At 47.0% G+C, this 21,905-nt stretch overlaps 1 protein-coding gene across 1 annotated transcript in view; it reads left to right on the top strand.

The window, feature by feature from the left end:
- Window positions 1-9,262: 9,262 nt before the first annotated feature.
- LOC146079727 (patched domain-containing protein 3-like) overlaps window positions 9,263-21,905 on the top strand; it is a 71,608-nt gene continuing 58,965 nt past the window's right edge. The window contains exon 1 of the mRNA XM_083186386.1: window positions 9,263-10,015. Coding sequence (XP_083042512.1) covers window positions 9,263-10,015 — 753 coding nt within the window. The remainder of the gene's footprint in view (window positions 10,016-21,905) is intronic.

Raw genomic sequence — 21,905 nt, 5'->3', positions numbered from 1 at the left:
ATTCGCAAGCAATCTTCCAAGCGGTTTCTGTCGTCCGAGCGAAGGTTTAGCCAGTAGGCGTGATGTGGGCGTTTGTATGGGCGCTTCCAGTATAATGAGCAAAACTGGGCGTACACAAGGGCGTACACGTGGGCGTTCACTTCGAGTGGTGGGTTTGGTTTTTCATGACTGCAACAGGGATTGTTCCCACACAAACTCCAAAACTTTCGCAAACTCAATGCAGGTTTTCAGTTTCGCACACCATACTTCTTGTGAACTGCTCATTCGTATGCTTAAAACACAGTAGCGAAATGGGGAAATCAATAGCACCTGAACACCATTGTGACCAATTATTGGTTGATTGTGACAATCATTTAACTCTGCTCCACTTCCGTTTGCATCACAAAACCAAACAAGTGTTAGCAGACACATTTAAATTATTATGGTAAGGTGAATTGTAGGCCACAAATGCAAATGCACTTAACACATTTATTAATTGCCCTTATATAACATACCTTTATGTACATTTTCACTCTGCCATGTGTAGCATGTTTGCACTGTCAACATTAGTCGACATGTGTCAACTCACATATGCAACATATATATTAGGGACAAGAGCATGTTTGCACGCACACTGTGGTGCATGTGCGTGTGAAAATGTGTTGGCGCGTGCGAGCAGTTTTAATTGCACGCAATGAAAGGCCACACCCTTTTTAGTATGGGTGCGAACGCATGAGTTCGCAAGCCCTATGGGCGTGACTCTGCAAGATGCGTACGTGCTGTTATCAAGTGTAACACTGCGTGCGTGTATGCATGCAAACGAATTAATCTGAATAAGGGCCTGTGCGAGGAAGAATGTTCCATAGAGTTGGAGCAACAAAGTTGAAAGCTCGACCCCCAGATGAATTCAGGGAAAATCTGGGTACTGTTAGTAGTCCTTTTTCGGTGGATCGTAGTAATCGAGTAGGACAGTAAGCTGCTGCAGGTACCTTAGGCCCTGGTCATGTAAGGGCCTTGAAAGTGAGTAAGCCAATCTTGAAAACGATTTGCCATTTTACAGGTAGCCAGTGAAGGGAGTGAGAATGGAAGTTATGTGGCTGGAGCAGGGCTGGTTAGTTAATGCTCTGGTGGCTGCATTTTGTACCAGCTGCAAGCGGTGCAATTATTTTGCTGGAAGACACTTGTAGAGAGCATTAATATAAATGCATGTATGACTTTAGGCAGGTCTTCTGAGGGAATTAAGTGCTTGATTCTGGCTATGTTTCTCAGATGAAAGAATGAGGATTTGATTGTGGCTGACACCTGATGTTTAGGTGTCTGGCCATTATCCAGGACAACACCAAGATTCCGCACATGATCAGAGTTTTTTAGTGCTGTGCCCCCCCAGCATAAGACCGGTCAGTTGGCTATGCTGCCGTCTTGTCCTGTGATTTATCAGTTCAGTCTCAGCCAACTGGCACTCATCCACTCCTGGAGCTCAGCTAGGCAGCCATTCACGGTTGTTATTGTGTTATCGGTGCCTGGAGCAAAAGACAGGTACATTTGGGAATCATCTGCATAGTAGTGGTAGACCAGGCCATGACGTCTGATTATGTGACCCAGTGGAAGCATGTATATTGCAAAAAGCATGGGAGATAGTATAGAACCCTGTGGGACACAACAAGACAACGGCACTGGTGGTGAAGAGTATACTCCCGATGAAACTCTCTGTGACCTGCCAGCGAGAAATGATTTGAACCAACTAAGGACTGTGCCACCCAGGCCACAGAAATTCTTCAGGTGCTCAATTTGAATCCCATGGTCAACGGTGTCAAATGCTGAAAATGTAATGTGCACGGTCAGGTTCAGATCTTCATCCGGAGTATTGAGGAGGCAACAGTCGGGTGAGGTTTGAAAAACAAATATAGATTTATTACTTACAGCTCCACAAATGTAAATACCACATGCTTGGCCTAGCATATGATACTCCCACAGGGCCAGTTGCGTAAATCTCTGAAATCAATCTTAACACTTCAACCTGCTAGCATTTACATAACAACTATATCCTACCTAGCACACTTCGGCGGGAATCAGAGTTTTAAACATACGTTGGACTACAATAGATCAAATTTACATCATAGATAACATCATGGTTATTCTGGATGTCTCCAGGTAAATACTAACTTACTCCACTACACCATGTGGATCATAGTAACAATACCAAATTATTGTCCTGAACCTGAGTCTAAGACCCACCCTGTGTACAGGAACTTACAGTGTCCCCTAACTCCTGGTGGACTCGCTGGCACTGTCCCTTCTACAGCTGTCCCTGGCATGTGTGGCCACTTGGGCCGGACTCACGTTTTGCTGGCCTCCGTATAGGGGAGCTGCTCCTCCCGCAGTTTGCAGGTGCCAGGTCCTTGGATGTTGCTGCCGCTGCTGCAGCCTCTGCCACGTGCAGACGGGTCCCATGCTGCCTCTTCGTCCTGCAGCTGTCACACCCCCGTGCCGGGTCTGGGGAACACCCGCTCTGCATTCAGTGGAGGGGGACTCATCCGCCACTCCAGACACTGCTGCCAGGGCTGTGGGGGATGTGCCGCCGCTCCATCCGTTACACCCGGGCAGGGAGCAGAGATCTGTGCATGGTGACTCCACCGCCGCTCCCGCGATCCCCGCCTGCCCGTCACCGCTCCTCCCTCCTGTCACAACGGGTGCCGCTGAGGTTGGTGCCACTTGCCGCCCGCTGCATCTGCTCCAGACCTCTGTCTCCGCTTCCTCACTTCCAGGGTTCCAACCCCGCCGGGCCTTCTTCCTCCCCATCACACGGGAGTGCCCCGCCTCCTGCCTCACCGCACACGCAGCCATGGGGAGGGTAAGTACCCTCCTCTCTGTGGTGGGGACAGTGTTGCATGGCCTGGCTAGTGGGACCTGCGCCAGGGTGCCACACACAGAGGTCCCCTATCCCTTGCATTTAGAAGATCATTGAGCACACATACCAGAGCTGTTTCTGTGCTATGTCTTCTCCTGAATCCTAACTGGAATGGATCATAAATGTTATGGGTTGACAGGTGGGTCTCTAGTTGAGTTACAACTACTTTCTCAATAACCTTTCCTAGAAAAGGAAGATTTGATACTGGCCTGTAGTTGGTCATGCAGTCAGGGTCTAAATTAGATTATTATTATTATTTTTTTGTAGTAGGCGGACACATCTGGACAGTGTCTGCCTACTTATCGGGCAATTGGGAGACAGTTCCCCCACACATCAGGACGATCAGCTGGGAAAAATCAAACAGGTTTGATTTTTCACAGCTAGTTGGAATGACCGTTTGGGGCCATTTCTCAACATTTTTGGCCGTGTGGGAGCAAACGGCTGATAATCGTTTGCTCCCACACACTAGAAAGATTATCATTCCAACCACCCCTTCTGATGTGAGGCCTGCATTACTGACAGGCATTCCATTGAAAGACAGATGGGGGGCATAGGCAGGCAGACAGATGGATGGAGGCATGGTGGGGGAGAGAGTGGCGAGATTGTATGATCCCACCATCAGCTGTGCAGCGTCCTTTTTACAGATATGCTTCTGGGTAGTGCACAAAATTTAAAAGTGGGGGCATTAAAATAGTATTCCAACAGCCCCTATCATATTATCCTAGGTATCCCTCTTACTCCCAATATGCTCTCCTTTGTGTCTGGTCACATGCAACTTGCTTCCTGCAACACTTTCAGCCCCTCCTTCCCTCTTAACCACTGATCTTCTCACTGCTCCCCCCCCCCCTTCACCCCCTACTGAAGTCTTCCTCTCTAACCCCTAGTCTTATCCTCAATTCTCTTTTTTTCACCCACTGCAGCTGCTTCTCTTAAATTGGAGTGCAGTGCCAGGACAGACACACACTGTGTACACATTGTACAAACATCCACTGTCACACACACATACACACCACGCACACACTATCACACACATAGCACACACACATAAAAGTTACTTACTGTCACACACACACACACACACACACACACAGAATGTGCTCACTGTGGGTCCAAGCATTGTTTCCGGAAGCTCTCTCCATCCATTTCCAGTCTGACCTGCAGCTGTCAACCGCCGGGTGTCCGGGGTCTCCTCCATGTGTGCAGCTCTGTGTGCCGCTCCCATTGGCTGTCAGTGGCAAATCCATCTCTGCAACAACAGGGAAGGGGGGGGGGAGGGCAATATCATGGCCGGGTCCCAGTGCTGCTGCTGTGTTTGAAGTGGGGAGCAGGTGGGAAGTCTCAGTATGCCCCACCCCACTTACAGCGCTGCTTCCATCCAGATCTCTCTGCAGAGGAGACATCTCCAGACCCTGCGCACTGCAGCATTTAAAAATGTTTTTTTTTTTTTTAAATGGAACAAAACATTTAAGAGGGTGCAGGGGATAAACTGATGAACCCAAGATACCAGGCCGGCTGGCCCCATAGCAGTTGCATCCCCTGCATCCTCTGTAGTTACGCCACTGGAACAAATATTTAAGAGGGTGCAGGGGATAACCTGTTGGACCCAGGCCCCCCAAGATGTGAGGCTGGCAGGCCCCTTAGCAGTTGCATCCCCTGCACCCTCTGTAGTTACACCACTGTACTTGATAAACTCCAGTCCTGGGCCCCTTTCTGTCTGGGCCAATGACTGGAGTCCCCGCAGTTCCCACCTGATGGCTGCCCTGCTGGTGTGCACCGTTAAAAAAAGAGACTCAATTATTACTATAATAAAGAAATTATGTAGGCCTGGCAATCATGGAAGATGCCAATTAAAGCAGATGGATTTATTGTTTAATGATTTGAATTGTTATATGCACCATTAAGAATGCAGAAGCTGTTAAAAATATAATAACCATAACCATTAAAATAAAAACAGAGACCTGGGCCTGGCAGCATGTAGTACAGAACTTTGTGCCAACAGAGTTAGGAAAAAAACAAGGAAATGGAAACCATTGTGGTTTGCAAAAGATGTAGCAAGTATTGTGAAAGCAAAAAAGTTGGCCGTTATGAAATATAAGCAGACGCAAAATAATGAAGACAAAGAGGTGTATCTTGTTGGACAGAAGGAGGCTAAGAAGGTTATCAGATGTGCAAAAGCACAGGCTGAGGAGAATATGGCCCAGTCAGTGGGTAAAGGGGGGGGGGGAATCTTTTATAGGTATATAAGTGAAAGTAGAAAAACAAAAAGTTGAGTAATTAGACTAAAGACAGAGAGTGGAAGTCTTCTGGAGGGAGACAATGTAATAGCAGATCATATTAATAATTATATATGCTCAGTATTCACTGCTAAAATAGAGGGGAAGGGGCCACAGTTAGGTTGCAAGTATAGTCAGAAAAATGAGGCAGAAGCAAGTGCATTTACAGAGGAGAAAGTCCTCACAGAACTCTCAAAACTGAAAGTGGATAAATCAATGGGGCCAGATGGGATACATCCAAGGATACTTAGGGCCAGATGTATCAAGCTTCAAAAAGTGATAACTTGGAGTGATAAACAACCAAACAATCAGCTGCTAGCTGTCATGTTAAAGGCTGGGTTTGAAAAATGACAGGTAGGAGCTGATTGGCTGGTTGTTTTTCACTATCCACGTTATCACTTTTTGAAGCTTGATACATCTGGCTCTAAAAGAGCTTAAAACGGAGCTGGTAAAACCATTAACAGAATTATTCAACCAGTCACTAGCTACTGGAGTAATCCCAGAGGACTGGAAAACATAATATAGTGCACTGCACAAAAGTGGAAGCAAGGAAGAGGTAGGCAACTATCAACCAGTGAGCCTTACAACAGTAGTAGGGAAATTGATGGAAACAAAGAGTTGTAAAATATCTTGTTGAAAATGAAAAAGTTACGAGAAAGCGTCAGCTCCAGTAATTGAATAAAGAGTGGGACCGGAGGGCCAATATACTGGAGATCAGATTCCAACAATTTTGTCGTTGCTTGTAAGCCTTCACCATGCGAAATGCTGGTGTAAAGGCTGCTGATATCTAGGGAACAGAGCCACATATTGGGTAAGGGATCCCCGAAGGCTTCAATCTTGTTCAATATATCTGTTGTATCCTGCAGGTAAGTGGGAAATCTCTGTACACAGGGCTGGAGAAAGGAATCAAGGAAAGATGAAATCAGACTATACAAAGATTCACGCACCGAAATAATGGGTCGGCCGGGGGGGGGGGGGTTGGGCATCCTTGTGTACTTTCGGCAAACAAAATAGGATAGGCGACTTGGGGAAGTCTATAGTCAGAAATTAATGGGTGGTATTCGGAATCCACCCTTGGTCCACTGCATGTGTGAGGATCAGATCCAGCTCTCTCTTATAAGCAGAAGTAGGGTCAGCTGACAACCGTTCGTATGTATCAAGTTTAGAGAGTTGAGAATATACTTCTTTTTTGTACGCCTCAAGGTCCCAGAGAACGACCCCCCCCCCCACCACCTTTGTCGGTGGGAAGGATCATGATGTCATCGTATGATTTCAGATTTTTAAGTGCCTTCCATTCATCTTTGGAGAGGTTCGAGTGAGAAGGTATCTTGGGAGCATCAGTCACTATTTGGGTATCCAATACTTTGATGAAACTCTGAATCGAGATGTTATTACTTGGCGGGTCAAACAGTGACTTTTTCTTAAAAGAATCAAATGGATTAGGAGCAGGAATTTGTCTGTCTGTCAGATGTGTTATGACTGAAAAAGTCCTTCAGTTTTAGGTTCCTATTCAAACAGTTCAGGTCTATCTTCCATTTGAAATCATCCCATTTGTTGGTCGGGACGAATGACAGACCCCTAGGATTTGCAGCTCCTGTCACCATTCAAGGTAAAGCCCTGCTCAGAGACCTAACCTGTGAATCATCCGATTGGGATGCCCCTCTGCCTCTAGGAAAAAGGGAATTGTGGGAAGAGTGGAAAAGTTCTGTCCACCTTAACCAACCTTTATATTAAATGCCCATATACACCTGTACCTTCCACAGAAATGCAAAAGTAGAGACTTTGTGTTCTCAGATGCTTCAGTTCAAGCAATTGCTGCTGTTGCATATCTCAAAACCATGGACAACAAAAGTCAATGTAATATTGGATTCGTTATAGGCAAAGCAAAGCTAACACAACTTCCAGAGCACACAGTGCCCCAACTAGAAATTTGTGCTGCAGTACTAGCCGTAGCTGAATGAATCTCATCAGAGTTGCCTATCGAACTCTCAGAAACAGAATTCTATACTGACAGCAAAGTAGTATTAGGGTACATTTACAATGAGACCAGACGTTTCCATGTATATGTCAGCAACTATGTGCTAAGGATCAGATGATCTACCAATCCAAAACAGTGGCACTATGTATCTACCGCTCATAACCCCGCAGATCACGCCACAAGAGCCGTTCCAGTCAGTCTCCTCAAAGACACCACATGGCTCACAGGACCTGAATTGTTGTACAAGACAGATTTGATCAATCCTGAAAGAGACCCATTTGAACTAGTAGACGCAGACTCAGATATTGAAATACGTCAAATACACAAGTAACTACAATCCATACCATGGTTTCAGATCATGTTTTACGGTGCTCCATTCTGTGTGTGTGTGTGTGTATATGTATATGTGTGTATGTGTGTATATATATATATATATATATATATATATATATATATATATATAGATTTGGGTGTTGGCCTGGCACTCCCGCAGCTGGGTCCAACTACCCTGGTGCCCTCCAAGTCAGATAGGTAGGAATATAGATGAGGCGGGACTCAAATGGGTTTTTTCAAAATGTGTAATTGGCAGCAAAATAGGACCAACGTTTCCGGGTCTTAATCACACCTTTGTCAAGGTGTAAGTGGAAATCAAAAACACGCATATATATATATATATAAATCCACTTCAGCGGCACTCTCGGATACAAAGTACAGTTCACTCAGCTGTAGTTACCAACGTTTTGAAATTTTATTCATTTCGTCATCAGGGTATAAAAACATAATGCACACTCTTACCTTATATACCACCAGCACCAGTACACCCGCGAAAAGTGCGGGCCCACTGGTGACGTCACACGCATCGGAGCCTGTTGCTCGGCAACCTCAAAACATAAACATAGTGGACGATCCACATATGCAAAAAAAATCCGCAATATATTAAATAAACACCCATTTGGTCCCTGACAGTTGGCTGATCACCTGATTGCTGCCTCACTCGGTGTGTGGAGGCCCTGCCAGACAGATTGTCTGGTTAGGGTTTCCTTCATACCTTGCGAGAGACAGCATTGCGTCTCCATGGTGACGGACGTGGCGAGCGGGTCTTCCTGAACGCTGCCATACGCCACTTCCGGTGACGCGTTCCCCTGCTGTCATGGAGACAGACGCGGCTCTCTGGCTTATACCGGAAGCAGCAGTCTGACACTCCAGACTGATGGGGAACAGGTGAGTAGCGCTAATCTTTTTCCTTTAACAGGTGAGCTTGGTTAGTACTAATGAAACACTATTGGTGACGCTATAAAAATGCGCACAGGGGTCCAGTCTAACATACTCCTGACGACGGCAATCTATGTGCTGAAACAGCTGTCGAGTATGACTGCCTTACAGTGATGTATCCACTTTGTCCTTGAGATGCTAAGTATGGATTATTACCCTGTCTGCTTTTTCGGATTATAAATGGTGTGCCTGCCTCTAATTACCTGCATAAACCTTTTTTATGGTCCAAGCACCTGCTCCTAGCTCCCTAAAGTGTGCAAATTGCCTGTACAAGCTATATATATATATATATATATGTGCGTGTGTACAAAACTGGGCCAAATTTATGCCCCAGCTGCTTCTACACCCTTCATACTAGTTTATATGTATCTCAAAGTATGTGCAACTTTAAATAAATAGTGACACCAGCATCTTTCCATGTTACTCCAAATTATGTTGGAATTAATTTTCTATGTAAAAGTACAATTACATACCCCACACATATAGTGCTACAGTAAAAGTATTTCTCATCCCTCATGCTGTAGTTGAATAAGTCAATCCTCTTATCAGTAACGCTACACCACTCTTCCCATTGGCAGGACTCCTACATTGCTTTGCCAAGTAATATATGTGTAATTGTTTTATTTTTCAAAATAAAAGTGTAATATTAACAGGACATTTCTGAGGAAAATAGTAACGCTGCCAAGGTCAGAGCCAGCTGTCATTTATTAGTTGCCAGGCCATAAAGATATAAACAGCTCCCTAGATACTATCTGGTGTGCCCAGGATATTATCCCATTCGTCTTTGTAACTAACAATGCTGGCATTTCTCTCTCTTGTTTTCCTTCTTTGTGAGATAATAGGAAATTGATTATGTCCCGGTGTGAGACAGACTGTATACAGAAACCCCTCTCTCGCTTATTCAGTGGGCTTGGTAAGCTGGTGGCAAGGTACCCATGGTGGTTCCTAATTATTCCTCTTGTTGTATCTGCTGGACTGGGAGCTGGCTTTTACTTTTTACCCCAGAGACAAGCCAATGACATAGAAGGCCAGTTCACACCCCTTGGAGGTCCAGCTAAATCTGATCGAGAATTTGTCCGGGAGCATTTTCCCACCAATGACTCAGGCCAGTTTTCTGCACAGCGTCTATATACAGAAGGATCATTTGTCTCGCTCATTGCTGTCAGTGTGTCTGATAATGTCCTAGATACAGCCACATTCACAGAGCTGCTGAAGCTGGATAAAATGGTGCAGAACCTGGACATCTCCACGACACAAGCAGGAGCTAATGTAAACCTGAAGTTCCAGCAGCTGTGTGCAGAAATACAGGGACCCAGATGTCTTACTGCCAATCCACTCCTGTCTGCAGTGCAAGGTAACGCGAGTCTGATAGCGACAATGAATATAACTTACCCCATGTTCCAGAACACAACATTCCTTGGTATATACCTGGGTGGGGTGACACTGGACTCAGACAATATTGTGCAGAAAGCCCAGGCAATCAGGTTAGTGTATTACCTGAGAGAAGACAATGAGCAGGACCACAACAACAGCCTCCAATGGATCCAGCACTTTCTCACATCCATCCCGCAGGCTATAGACACACTGCAACTCACACAAATTAAGGTAGGCTACAGATTTATATATTTTAGTTTTATTTTTTTATTGAAGCATAAATGTTTATGCATTGTATAAAAAAAGAATGGTGCAGTAATTGTCTATTAACATAGTGTTCAAATACAATAAACTGTTAAATACTTTTCAAATTTCCATTTGAAATGTCACATCATTTCAGAATAAACAACCATAAATATTTCCATGACAAGATCTTACAGGGGTATAGAATACAGAACAATGTTTTAAACAAAATAGATTATTCAACATTTATTTTTAGTTACATAGCGCAGCATATTCCGTTGTGCTTTTTGATTGGAAACAGTGATGAAACAAACTGGGTAGTACCAATCCACGTAAAGGTAAGAGGGCCCTGCTCGCTGCCGGAGCCTAGTTAAAATTTGATTTATCAAATAATTTATTATACAATGTGAGGATCATCTTCAAATATTCAAAAACCGTACCAAGATTTATTATTTATTAACAGTTTCTTATATAGGGCAGCATATTCGTTGCGCTTTACAAATGGAGACAGTGATACAAAAAACAGGGTATTTACAGACAGTCAAAAGGTAGGAGGGCAAACTGTATGTATGCAAACTGTTATGAATTCCCTTGCCCACTGGAAGAGATAACGTAGCAATGTTACTCTCATAAACATAAATCTCTTATATATTTGGCTACATCTGTCACTCAAAGTGTGTCTGGAGCTGTAACGCTGGGTTGTGGACTTCCATCTTAATTTATGATTGTCATCACCTGTTTTAAACAGGGTAATTGATAAGAAAGGTGTTTAAGCACAGGTGATGGTAATCCATAAATTAAGAAGAAAGTCCAGAAACAGAGCAATGTGTCCCTCCTGGAGAGGGTCATGTTGGGAGGTATGCACCTCCCTCCCCCCCCATTCACGGCATCCCCACGATTAAATGGCACATGCAAAACACTGACATGGCTATGGTCGACAATGAAAAAGGTTGACAAGATTTATTTTTCCCTTTTTCAATGTTTTCATATTCATTCTCATGTGTCGACATGGACACCAATGAAGTGCCACACTTATGTCAACATTTACATGTGTTGACCTTTCTGTGTTGATTTTTTCTTGTGGCGATTCGCGGCACCCCCCGCGACCCCCCTCCCGCGATTTGCAGCACACCCCCCGCAATTCGCGGCACCCCCGCTGACTCCCGTGACACCCCATGACACCCCCCCTCCTGCGATTCGCGGCACCCCGCGACCCCCCCTCCCATGATTCGCGCCAACCCCCCGGGCCCCCCCTCCTGCGGTTCACGGTGCCCAACACGACCCCCCCTACCGCGATTCCCCACCCCTGACCCCCCCTCCTGTCATTGTGGCAACCCCCCGCCCCCGCGACCCACCCTCCCGCGATTCACTGCAACCCCCCGTGCCCCCTCCCACAATTCGCGGCACCCACACCCCCCCCGCGACCCCCCTCCCGCAATTCACGGCATCCACCCACGACCCCTCCTCCCGTGATTCGCGGACACCCCTCACCTCCTCCCTCCCCCCCCCACCCCCGCGCGCGATTCACGGCAACCCCAGGATTAAATGGCACATGCAAAACACTGGCATGGCTATGGTCGACAATGAAAAAGGTTGACATGAGTTTTTGAAGATTTATTTTTCTTTTTTTGAATGTTTTCATATTCATTCTCATGTGTCGACATGGACACCGATGAAGTGCCACACTTATGTCAACATTTATATGTGTTGAACTTTCTGTGTTAATTTTTTCTTGAGGCGATTCGCGGCACCCCCCGCGATCCCCCTCCCGCGATTTGCAGCACACCCCCCGCAATTCGCGGCACCCCTGGTGACTCCCGTGATTTGCGGCCCCACCCCATGACACCCCCCACTCCTGCTATTCGCGGCACCCTGCGACCCCCCCTCTCATGATTCGCGCCAACCCCCCGGGCCCCCCCTCCTGCGGTTCACGGTGCCCCCACGACCCCCCCTACCGTGATTCCCCCCTCCTGTCATTGCGGCAACCCCCCGCCCCCGCGACCCACCCTCCCGCGATTCACTGCAACCCCCCGTGCCCCCCCCCTCCCACAATTCGCGGCACCCACACCCCCCCCCGCGACCCTGCCCCTCCTGCAATTCACGGCATCCACCCACGACCCCTCCTCCCGTGATTCACGGACACCCCTCACCTCCTCCCTCCCCCCCACCCCCTCGCGCGATTCACGGCAACCCCAGGATTAAATGGCACATGCAAAACACTGGCACGGCTATGGTCGACAATGAAAAAGGTTGACATGAGTTTTTGAAGATTTATTTTTCTTTTTTTATGTTTTCATATTCATTCTCATGTGTCGACATGGACACCGATGAAGTGCCACACTTTTGTCAACATTTACATGTGTTGAACTTTCTGTGTTGATTTTTTCTTGTAGCAATTTTTTTCCAGTGACAACTATGAACTATGTGCACGTCAACCTACACATCATCAACCAATTCTTTGTATAATATATAACACCTGTTCTGTTTTACTGTAGGTGTTTTAAGTCAGACCTTTTACTGCTACTATTACTGTTTATGTAAATGCATTCTGAATGACAGCAACATCCTACCATCCTTCTACAAGAATATATAACCAACTAGGGGATTCATCGCGCCCCGTGCTCCCCCCTCCCGCAATTCATGGAGCCACCGCGCACCCCCCTCCCGCGATTCGCAACCCCCCTCGCGCAATTCACGCCCCCTCCCACGCTTTGCGGACCCCCGCCCTCTCCCGCGATTCGCCGACAATTGCGCCCCCCCCTCCCTTGATTCACGGCACCCCCGCGCCCCTCCCACAATTCACGGCACCCCTAAGCCCCTCTTTAGTCCCCCGTATACTCACACACCCCTATCACTACCCAGCTTCCTGCTCTCTTGAACCGTAACTTCCACCACTGGGGAGTCGCTGACGCTGTTTTGCCCACATGCCCCTATCATGCCTCATAGCCCAGCCTCCTGCTCTCATGCACCCGAACTCTCACCCAGTAGGAGGAGACACTGACTAAGGGCCACCATCCTGTACTCCTGTACTGCCACGCTGGACCCTCACCCACTGGCAGAAGCTGCACAGTATCTCCCACCCTCCTCTTTAGTCCCCCTTATGCCCACACACCCCTATCACTACCCAGCCTCCTGTTTTCCTGTGTTGTGACCTCCGCCAGTGGGGAGCCGCTGACTCAGAAACACCCTACTATACACACACACCTAAACAACATGCACACATAGCCCCCCCCCCCCACACCCACAAATGTCACTGTACCATCCACACTATCAATGTACATCTTACTCTGTAACCGCTTTTTAATTAAACAAAACAATACACACCCCCTTCCAAATCATATGCTCTCTATTTAACACATTTCACCTATAACTCAAGTTGCAATACAGGCCATCTTTCATACAATTCTAACCATCTTTCTCATATGCAAATGTTCACAAATTAAGGGGGCGCAGCCCCTTACGACGGTGTGAAGAGCGCCCGTAGGGCGCGATGAATCACCTAGTATATATATATATATATATTTAGAGAGTAGAGAGAACTGCCATATTACAGGCCGTGTTTGATACATGGCAGTTAGGAGTTGTTTTGCTGGTACTTAGGGCCTAATTCAATACTAGAATGCACAGCAGATTTGTTCCCAAAATTGGAAAAACCATGCTGCACTGCATGGTGGGCTAAATGTAACATGTGCAGAGAGAGGTAGATTTGGGTGAGATGTGTTCAAACTCAAATCTAAATTGCATTGTAAGAAATTTTAAACAAAGCAGTCAGTATTTACCCTGCACAGAAACAATTTACTCCACCCAAATCTAACCCTTTCTTCACGTTTCCTCTGCCCCACCTGCAGTGCACGTGGTTTTACCCATTTTGTCTTGCGGTCAGGTCTGAATAAAGCTTGTTATCTTCATCCACTTAATTTCTCTCCAAGGCTTAGTACATAGACCCCCTATATTTTTAGCGCTGCACACATCTCTTTAGTAAATAACCTTAATTAAGTATATTTCTATACTGCACATATCACTTTATTGCACCTCCTCATTCTGTTAGTATCCTATTTATTATATATCATGAACACACAGGGGTCTATTCAATGCTGTGGGGGAGCGGTGACAGCGAGCAGGGCATCCTGTTCGCTGTCACCGCTCGCCCTGTCAGTATTCAACTCACCCCCCTCAAACGCCAATTCCCCCTCGCTCTGTTTTTTGAGCGAGGGGGAATCGGCGCATGCGGCTGCAGAAGCAGCGAGACTCACGGCTAAATACAGTGGGTTAGCTGCATTAGCCGCAAGTCTCGCTGTTTGGGGGAATCCTCGCTGTCCTATGACAGCGAGGATTCCCCCGGAATGTTGAATAGGGCGAGCGGCCGGCGAGGGGGTAAAACAGCGAGGATTGCTGGTTTTCTGTGATCCTCTCTGTTTAACCCCCTGTTTATCCCCCTCGAGCGGCATTGAATACTACCCACAGTGTGGCCCATTAATCCTGCTGTCTCCAGCAACAACAGAAGTAAGGCAATGCTCATCTCATACAAACTACAATAAAAACTGTCTACAAATGATTAGTATTACTACTAAAGTATTGGTACTTTTATAGTTTCACGGCGGCAGTTAAGTAGTCAGCATAGTTTCCTGTCAGAATCAGCGTCCTGTTCCCACGGCCAGCTTAGTCAGCTTGTGTCTGCGAATGTGTGTGCGTTCGCGCCTAACCGGAGTTTACGCAGTTAGCGCAGTCAGTCAGCGTTACACAATTAGCATAGTCAGTCAACGTTGTGTCATCGCTTATTACATTGTGAGGGAACCATTGACCATTTTTATCCTTCCTGACATGACAGATGTGAATGTGTTCCTGAAACACATCCACTATCCACGTCAGCCCGAAGTGTGGCGAGCGCATGCGGTATGCTTCCTACCGACCTGTTCATACCCCCACTATCCACGTCAGCCCGAATCGTGGCGAGCAAAGTGAGTCATGAACGTGGGGGTATGAACCGGTACGCATTCTCCCAACCTGTTCATACCCCCACTATACACACCGGCGTGGAGTTGATTTTATAAAGTGTGGCGAGCGCAGCGCAGGGGACGCGGATTACTTGACATGTATTCCACGTCCCCACGTGGGGCTTGATGCGCTCGCCACGCTTCGGGCTCGTTTTACGCGTCTCCTTACGGGTCTCGCTACGCTCACAACGCTGGTGGCTCGTGGCACTCGCGACACTTTGTAAAATCAACTCCACACTGATGTGTGGGGGTGTGAACAGGTCGGGAGGACACGTAACGCGTACCCTCGCAGGGCTCGCTGCACTCGCCACGCTTTGGGCTGACGTGGGTACATCCTTTATTGTGCATGAGACGCACTTGCGCACCGCACCCCCCTTTGTGCACGAGACGCACGCTCTACCGAACCCCTAACCCTGACCGTCTCTCTGAAGCTGACACGGGCAGCACGTATTACTGAGACGCACAAGCGTATGAGATGCTCGTGCGTCTCAGGCAGATGGAGCGCCTCTCCGCCGGTGTCCACAGCGCAGGGGATCTGGCGGTTACCGGCGCTGTATGAGAGGAACTCAATAGGCTTGCCAGGGATGCCAGGGACAGAGTTGCAGCTCACGGACAGTACGTGACTACGCTGCCTGACGGGGACACTCTGCTGACTACGCAGGGCTGCCGCTGGGACACTACGCTAACTGCGCTAGGCTGCCGTTGGGCTATGGATTTTGTATGAATGGTTACTGCGCTGTGAGAAAAAAGCAGCTTTTTTAAATAAGGTACTGGGAAGGTTGTGGAAAAAGCGCTAAAAATAAATAAAACATAAAATATATCTGGAAAAATTGAAGTGAAATTAAGAATTGCGAGTGGTACCTGCAAATGAAAAATTGGTTAGTGGTAATGTTTACACCCTTTTGGGGAATATGTAAAAGGGATTGAGGGTGGACTGTCACTAGCCCTAACTCTGACCCTTACGTGCTTCCGGTGGTGGTCTCCGTGTGCCAGATGGTATAGTAGCCGGGGGAGCTGCTTGATGTTATTGCGGCTTCTTCTCCCCGTCCTTTAGGCTGTCTGAGCGGTAAGGAGCGCTGCCAGAGCCGCCGCTTGATGTTATTGCGGCTCGCTCTGTGCGCGTCCGAGGTTACCGGAAGTTGGAGATCGTAAGACCGGAAGTTCGCCGCGGCCGCCGGGCAGGGTATCAGGGATGAGCTTGAGGGTGGTGTGAGAGTCCTCCTCACTGGTCCAACGCGTTTCGTGCGTCCTGCGCACTTTTTCAAGGATCGTTGGGCTATGCTGACAGCGTAGTGTAGCTTGCTGCCTTGAAACTACACAAGTACCAAAATATTCTATGCACGAAAACTATAATTTGGTGACCTATGCATTAATAATCAGTATCCCAATAATTTAATTTTGCCTAAAATTATCCCAACTATGTACAAAAGTTAACTCGCAGGAACAGAGCTGTCCCGGCAAGTTACTTTCCCAGCATTTTGGAGGAGTCTTTCTTGTTTGTACAATGGGAGTCAGATCGTAGTCCTCATTGAACATTTCTATATTAATTTGCTACATTTCTGGTTCCTAAAACCTTCCTTCTAATGTAGCTGCTGTAGTTTGTCACAACTCAAAAAATAGTTGGGATGAAGATTAGGATGGCTATTTTCTACTAAAATATGTGGAAACATGCATAAGTAATGGCATGTCAAGTAATAAATAAATATATATATATATATATACTACATTTATATTATTGTTAATTACAAACTAAATGTATCTGATTAAAATTAGAATGCGACCATCCGTGCTACAGTATTCCATAACATTTTACTGTGTTACAGACGGACTCAAAGGGAAAGATAAAAATATTATATTGGGGGAACTTTACTAAGATGGGAGTTCTATTTCACATGCGATGTTGCTATGGGCAACCAATCAGATTCTACTGTACTTATTTATTTAGTACCTTCTTGAAGATATTAGATAGTATCTTATTGGTTGCCAATAGCAACATCTCATCTGAAATAAAACTCCCACCTTAGTAAATTTCCCCTATTGTGAATCATGGAAAAAAAATAAAAAATAAGAAACATTACTAATGTGCACTTTTATATAACGAAGAAAATTATTTAAAATCTGTGCAAACACCTGTGATTGCAGCCTGTGAAAGACAAAATGACTAGCAATTCCTCACATGCGATATCTCGCCAAATCACCCAGCCGCTCTTGGACGGCTATCGTATGTGATACCAGTCATATCTGCAGAATCTGATAAATATTCATGTAGGCAAGAGTACGGGAAGGCACATCTGATCGGAATCGGTGAAAAATGACATCAGTAGCGCAACTATAAATTTTACTCCCCCAAGCCAAAAGATTTTTAGGCACCCCCCCCCCCAATAATGCCCCATACACATTGCCTCCCTGTGTCCCTCCCTGGTCCCTTCCTACCACATGTCCAGACTGTGACCACCCTGGGACAGCCCTAGTGGTGGGGGGTGGAGTGCGGCAAGCTGACAGCCCTAGTGGTGGGGGGGTGGGGGGTGGAGTGCGGCAAGCTGACAGGCAGAATCATCTTCATCTGTGTATTATAAACCCTCCCCACCGCGGCCACCTGGACACCCTCCCCACCACGGCCACCTGGACATCCCCCCGTCCACCTCCCACATGCTGTGTCTGGCTGCTAAAACGCTGCCCCCATCCTCGCTGCACGCTGCCCCCAGGAGCTGAAGGTCTGACCAACAGTCCCCCCCCCCTCACCTATGTACAGCAGCAGGGATTATCCAGACAACGGGTGTGTCATCGGGGGCCGGAGCAGGAAGCGCTGCTAATTTGAAAAGACTGGCCGGATGCTGATTGGTTGAACTCTCTCACCAATCAGCGTCCGGACAGTCTTTTCAAATCAGCAGCACTTCGCACCCCGACAGCACAGTGACATAGCGCTATAAGGCAAGCTGTCAGCTGCTGTCTGGATAATCCCCGCCGGCAATCTAGTGCTAAATCCTGGTTGTGACAGCGGGGCTCCGGAGAAAAAGACCGCCTGCTGTCACTGGACTGTAAGCTCAGCCAGCGGCACTGCGGCAGCCTAATGTCAGTGTGCCGAGCGCCACTGACAGAAAGTGCATGGCTGGACACAGTGGCTTAGCTATCATGTGCTGGGCGCCCACTGCAGACCCCGCTGGTGCCGCTCCCCCCAAGCAGCCGTGGGGTTTGCCACACGATAGCTACACCTCTGAATGACATGTAATATGGCCCCTTTCCATCTGATCCCTCATTACGGAAGCTCAGAATCAAAAGAAAAGTGGCCATATTGCACTAGTGGATGGGGGGCATTTCTGTTTGAATGATGCAGAAATTGAGATATTGGACTTTACTTTTTTTTACCTTTTTAGACCTTTTTAGACTTTTCGGTACTTGTTTCCTAGCACGGCGCCCGTCGTAGCTGATTGCATACCTTAACTTAAGGTATACGATGGACGCGACCGACGCAATTTCAGGGCTATTTTTAGCCTTTTCCCTGACAATTAAAAAATCGCGTCCATCGCATGCCTTAAGTTAAGGCATGCGATGCGACCGATGCGATTAACTCGATTTTACATAGGGAACAATGTTAAATGGGCCGCCCTCATTGTTAAGGCCACCCCATGGTGAATGCAAACCCAAAGCGTGGCGAGCCCGCGAGGGGCGGCGGTACGCATACTCTGACCTTTTCATACCCCCACTATTCACGTCGTCTTGGAGTAGATTTTATATAGTGTGGCGAGCGCAGCGAGCCACCGAGCCGGAAGCGTGTAGAGCACAGCGAGCCCCGCGAGGGGACGCATAATACCTGTGAAGTAATGCGCGTCCCCTCGTGGGGCTCGATGCGCTCGCCACACTTCGGGCTCGGTGGCTCGCTGCGCTCGCCACTCTGTACAACATCAACTCCACGCCGACGTGGATAGTGGGGATATGAAAAGGTCGGAGGATGCGTACCGCCGCCCCTCGCGGGCTCGCTGCGCTCACCACGCTTTTGGTTTGCGTTGATCGTGGGGTCACGTAAACAATGGGGGGGCATTTGACCCATCAGGGTTGGGAAACAATAAAAATTGAGGTCTGGGGGCCATTTAACATTGGGGCCAATGTAAAATCGGGTCTCAGGGACCATTTCACATTGATTCCAATGTAAAAATCGCGTCCATCGCATGCGATTTGGTTGCATGCGATGCGATCAACGCGATTTTTTAGGACCCAATGGATACAATCTTGATCGCAGGCGCCGTGCTAGGAAACCAGTACCGACTTTTCTTGTATAAGAACCCAATATTTTTAGAAGGCTAGATGGTGTCATGGCGCACTCCACTAACAACATAGGTTTTTCACTCTCAAAAGCAAAACAGAAAAAAGAAGAGAGTGCAATACTGCCAAAAAAAATCAAACTGTATTTATCCATCACACTCACATTTAACATATATAAAAGTGTATATCGCCACAATAGTGGGTCCCCATGGGCCACTTGCACCAGGGGCCACTTGAAAAGAGCTGGAGCTGCCATGTCCCGGACACTGGTGCCCCTCTTTCTTGGTAAGGCAAAGGTAGGTTCCCTCAGTGTTTTCCCCAGGTTGGGATCATTTGGTCTACAGCATGATGGTCAACAGTCATTAGGTTGACACCATTAGGTCGACATGGGTCTAGGTCGACATGGGGTTTTTCACTGTTTTTTTACCTGAATGTCAACACAGTCGACATGGACACAGTTTAAAGTGCACCGCATCCCCTCGCATGGCTCGCTGCGCTCGCGATGCGTCGGGAACGGTGCCTTGCTGCGCTCGGCACACTATTTTATTCTCCCACCATGCCCTAGTGGATGGTAGGGCATGAAATACCCCATATCAGCCTGTTGACTGTTGACCTAGACACTGTCGAACTAATGACTTCTCGAACTAACGACCTGTCGAACTAATGATATTTCGACCTAGAACCATGTTGACCTTTTACTATGTCGAACTAGACCCATGTCGACCTTTTCCCGGGTCGACCTAATGGTGTCGACTTAGACACTGTCTACCATCATGCTGTAGACCAAATGACCGCATCCCATTTTCCCCAAGTCTCCAGATTCCACCTACTAGACGTGACTCGGACCACAGTCCTTCATCAGGAAATTCGAAGCTGCCTTTATTCATACTGTAAATGCGCCATTGAGAGACATTTTTTCACTGGAATGTGCACACTTCTGGCAAGGATTTTAAAATCAGCAATTGATTACCTCAAATTGTACTCTCCAATTTCAACGTGTACTGTATATAAGCTTTATATATAATTAGGCTAAATAAATCCTAATCCAATCTCAACATTCTAGGTGGGCGCTTGGGCATAACAACATTCTAACATTCGGCATTGAACTCACAACACAATTAAACTGACAGCAGAAGCCGGCGCGCGCTTCGCTGTGAAGGTGTAAAAGGCTAAAAGTACCTGTCATTTGCATGAAACTATGCAGAGCTTTACTGGTGAACACTCTTCCTGGCTGAGATGTGATTTTTTTTGGGGGGGGGGCGCTTATAGAGATCATTCTTTATTGCTGAATCACTTGAGCAGGTGACAGTTCTGGGCACATTAAAAGGCTGCTTTTAATGTTTTCCTGTGGGGACATATGGACGGCCTGGTGCCCCTTCCTAAAGGGAAAGAACCCGTGTACTAATAATTCAAAATCCTTATGCCCTTTGAGGAATATATTAGCTGAAGAAGTCCCGTAAGGGACAAAACACGTTGGTGATGTAGCACGTTTTAATATGACTGGACAACAAAAACATCTTTTTTGAATAGAATAGGGAAGGTCGCACAGCTAGAGACACCATGGTACAAAAAAATTGGGTAAACTGGTCCCAATCTACAGTCCATTGGTTCAACCCTTTTTGGACAAGTTTGCTTCACATGCCCTGGTTCACCACACTGGAAGCATTTTATGGAGTTCTCTTTATGTTCCTCTGCTTGGCTGGTCCTTTAAAAGGAGGCAAATGCCACTGAGGTGACAGCTTTACCGTTTGCGGGGTTTTAGGCTTCTTTTTATGAGTTCTAGCCATACTAGTCACAGCCTCATACCGCTCTATAGAGAGAGCCAATGCATGTAGCGACTGGGGATCCTGTTGCAGGACCCAGCTCTGCATTTCTGGACTTAAAAGAAAGCCCACACTGATATATGGCTACAATATGCAGGTTGTGGGGGGGCGGCTGGTGAGGCATCCAGCCATGGCTGCTATCACCTGGTCGCCCCCCAAGCCCAATGATAAGTGGGAGCTTTGACTCCCATTACAGAAACAGAGTATCGAGCACCAGGGGGGCGGGGGGGGGGGGGGGGCTGGAGGGGTCAGACTGATTAATGCCGATTTTCTTATTGTCAGTCTTCTCATGTCTACTGAGTCTGTCTTTTCTGGTGTCTGTCTTCTATATGTCTAGTTTTATGCTGTATGTCTGATCATGTGTCGGGCTCATTGTTGGCTTTTATATGTATTGTCGGTCTTTTATGTGTCTATATTTCTGCAGTCTTCTCTGGTGTCGGTCTTCTATATGTCTATGTTTATGCTGATGGTCTGTTCATGTGTCAGGCTGATTGTTGTCTATTATATGTATTGTCAGGTTTTTTTTATATTGTCGGTCTAATAAGTGACTGTTTTATAAACTGTCAGTCTTTTGTTGTTGTTCAGTTGTTGTTGTCAGTGTTGTGTCTGTCGGGTTTTTATGTTTGTTTATCTTTGGTTTGTCGGGGTTTTCCATTTGTGGGGATTTCCTGTGTCGGTCTTCTGCTGTCTGACTAATAAGTGTTTGACAAACTAGAGGCCCGGGAATCATCTGGAAACCACAATCTCTAGCACCTGTGCAGCAGGATTACTTTCTGGCTGCATCCAGCTTCTACCATGGCG

This window comes from Crinia signifera, chromosome 5, assembly GCF_055691185.1.
Source record: "Crinia signifera chromosome 5, ASM5569118v1, whole genome shotgun sequence".
NCBI lineage: Eukaryota > Metazoa > Chordata > Amphibia > Anura > Myobatrachidae > Crinia > Crinia signifera.
The sequence above is the reverse complement of the archived record's forward strand: the minus strand, read 5'-3'. Positions and strand labels throughout refer to the sequence as shown.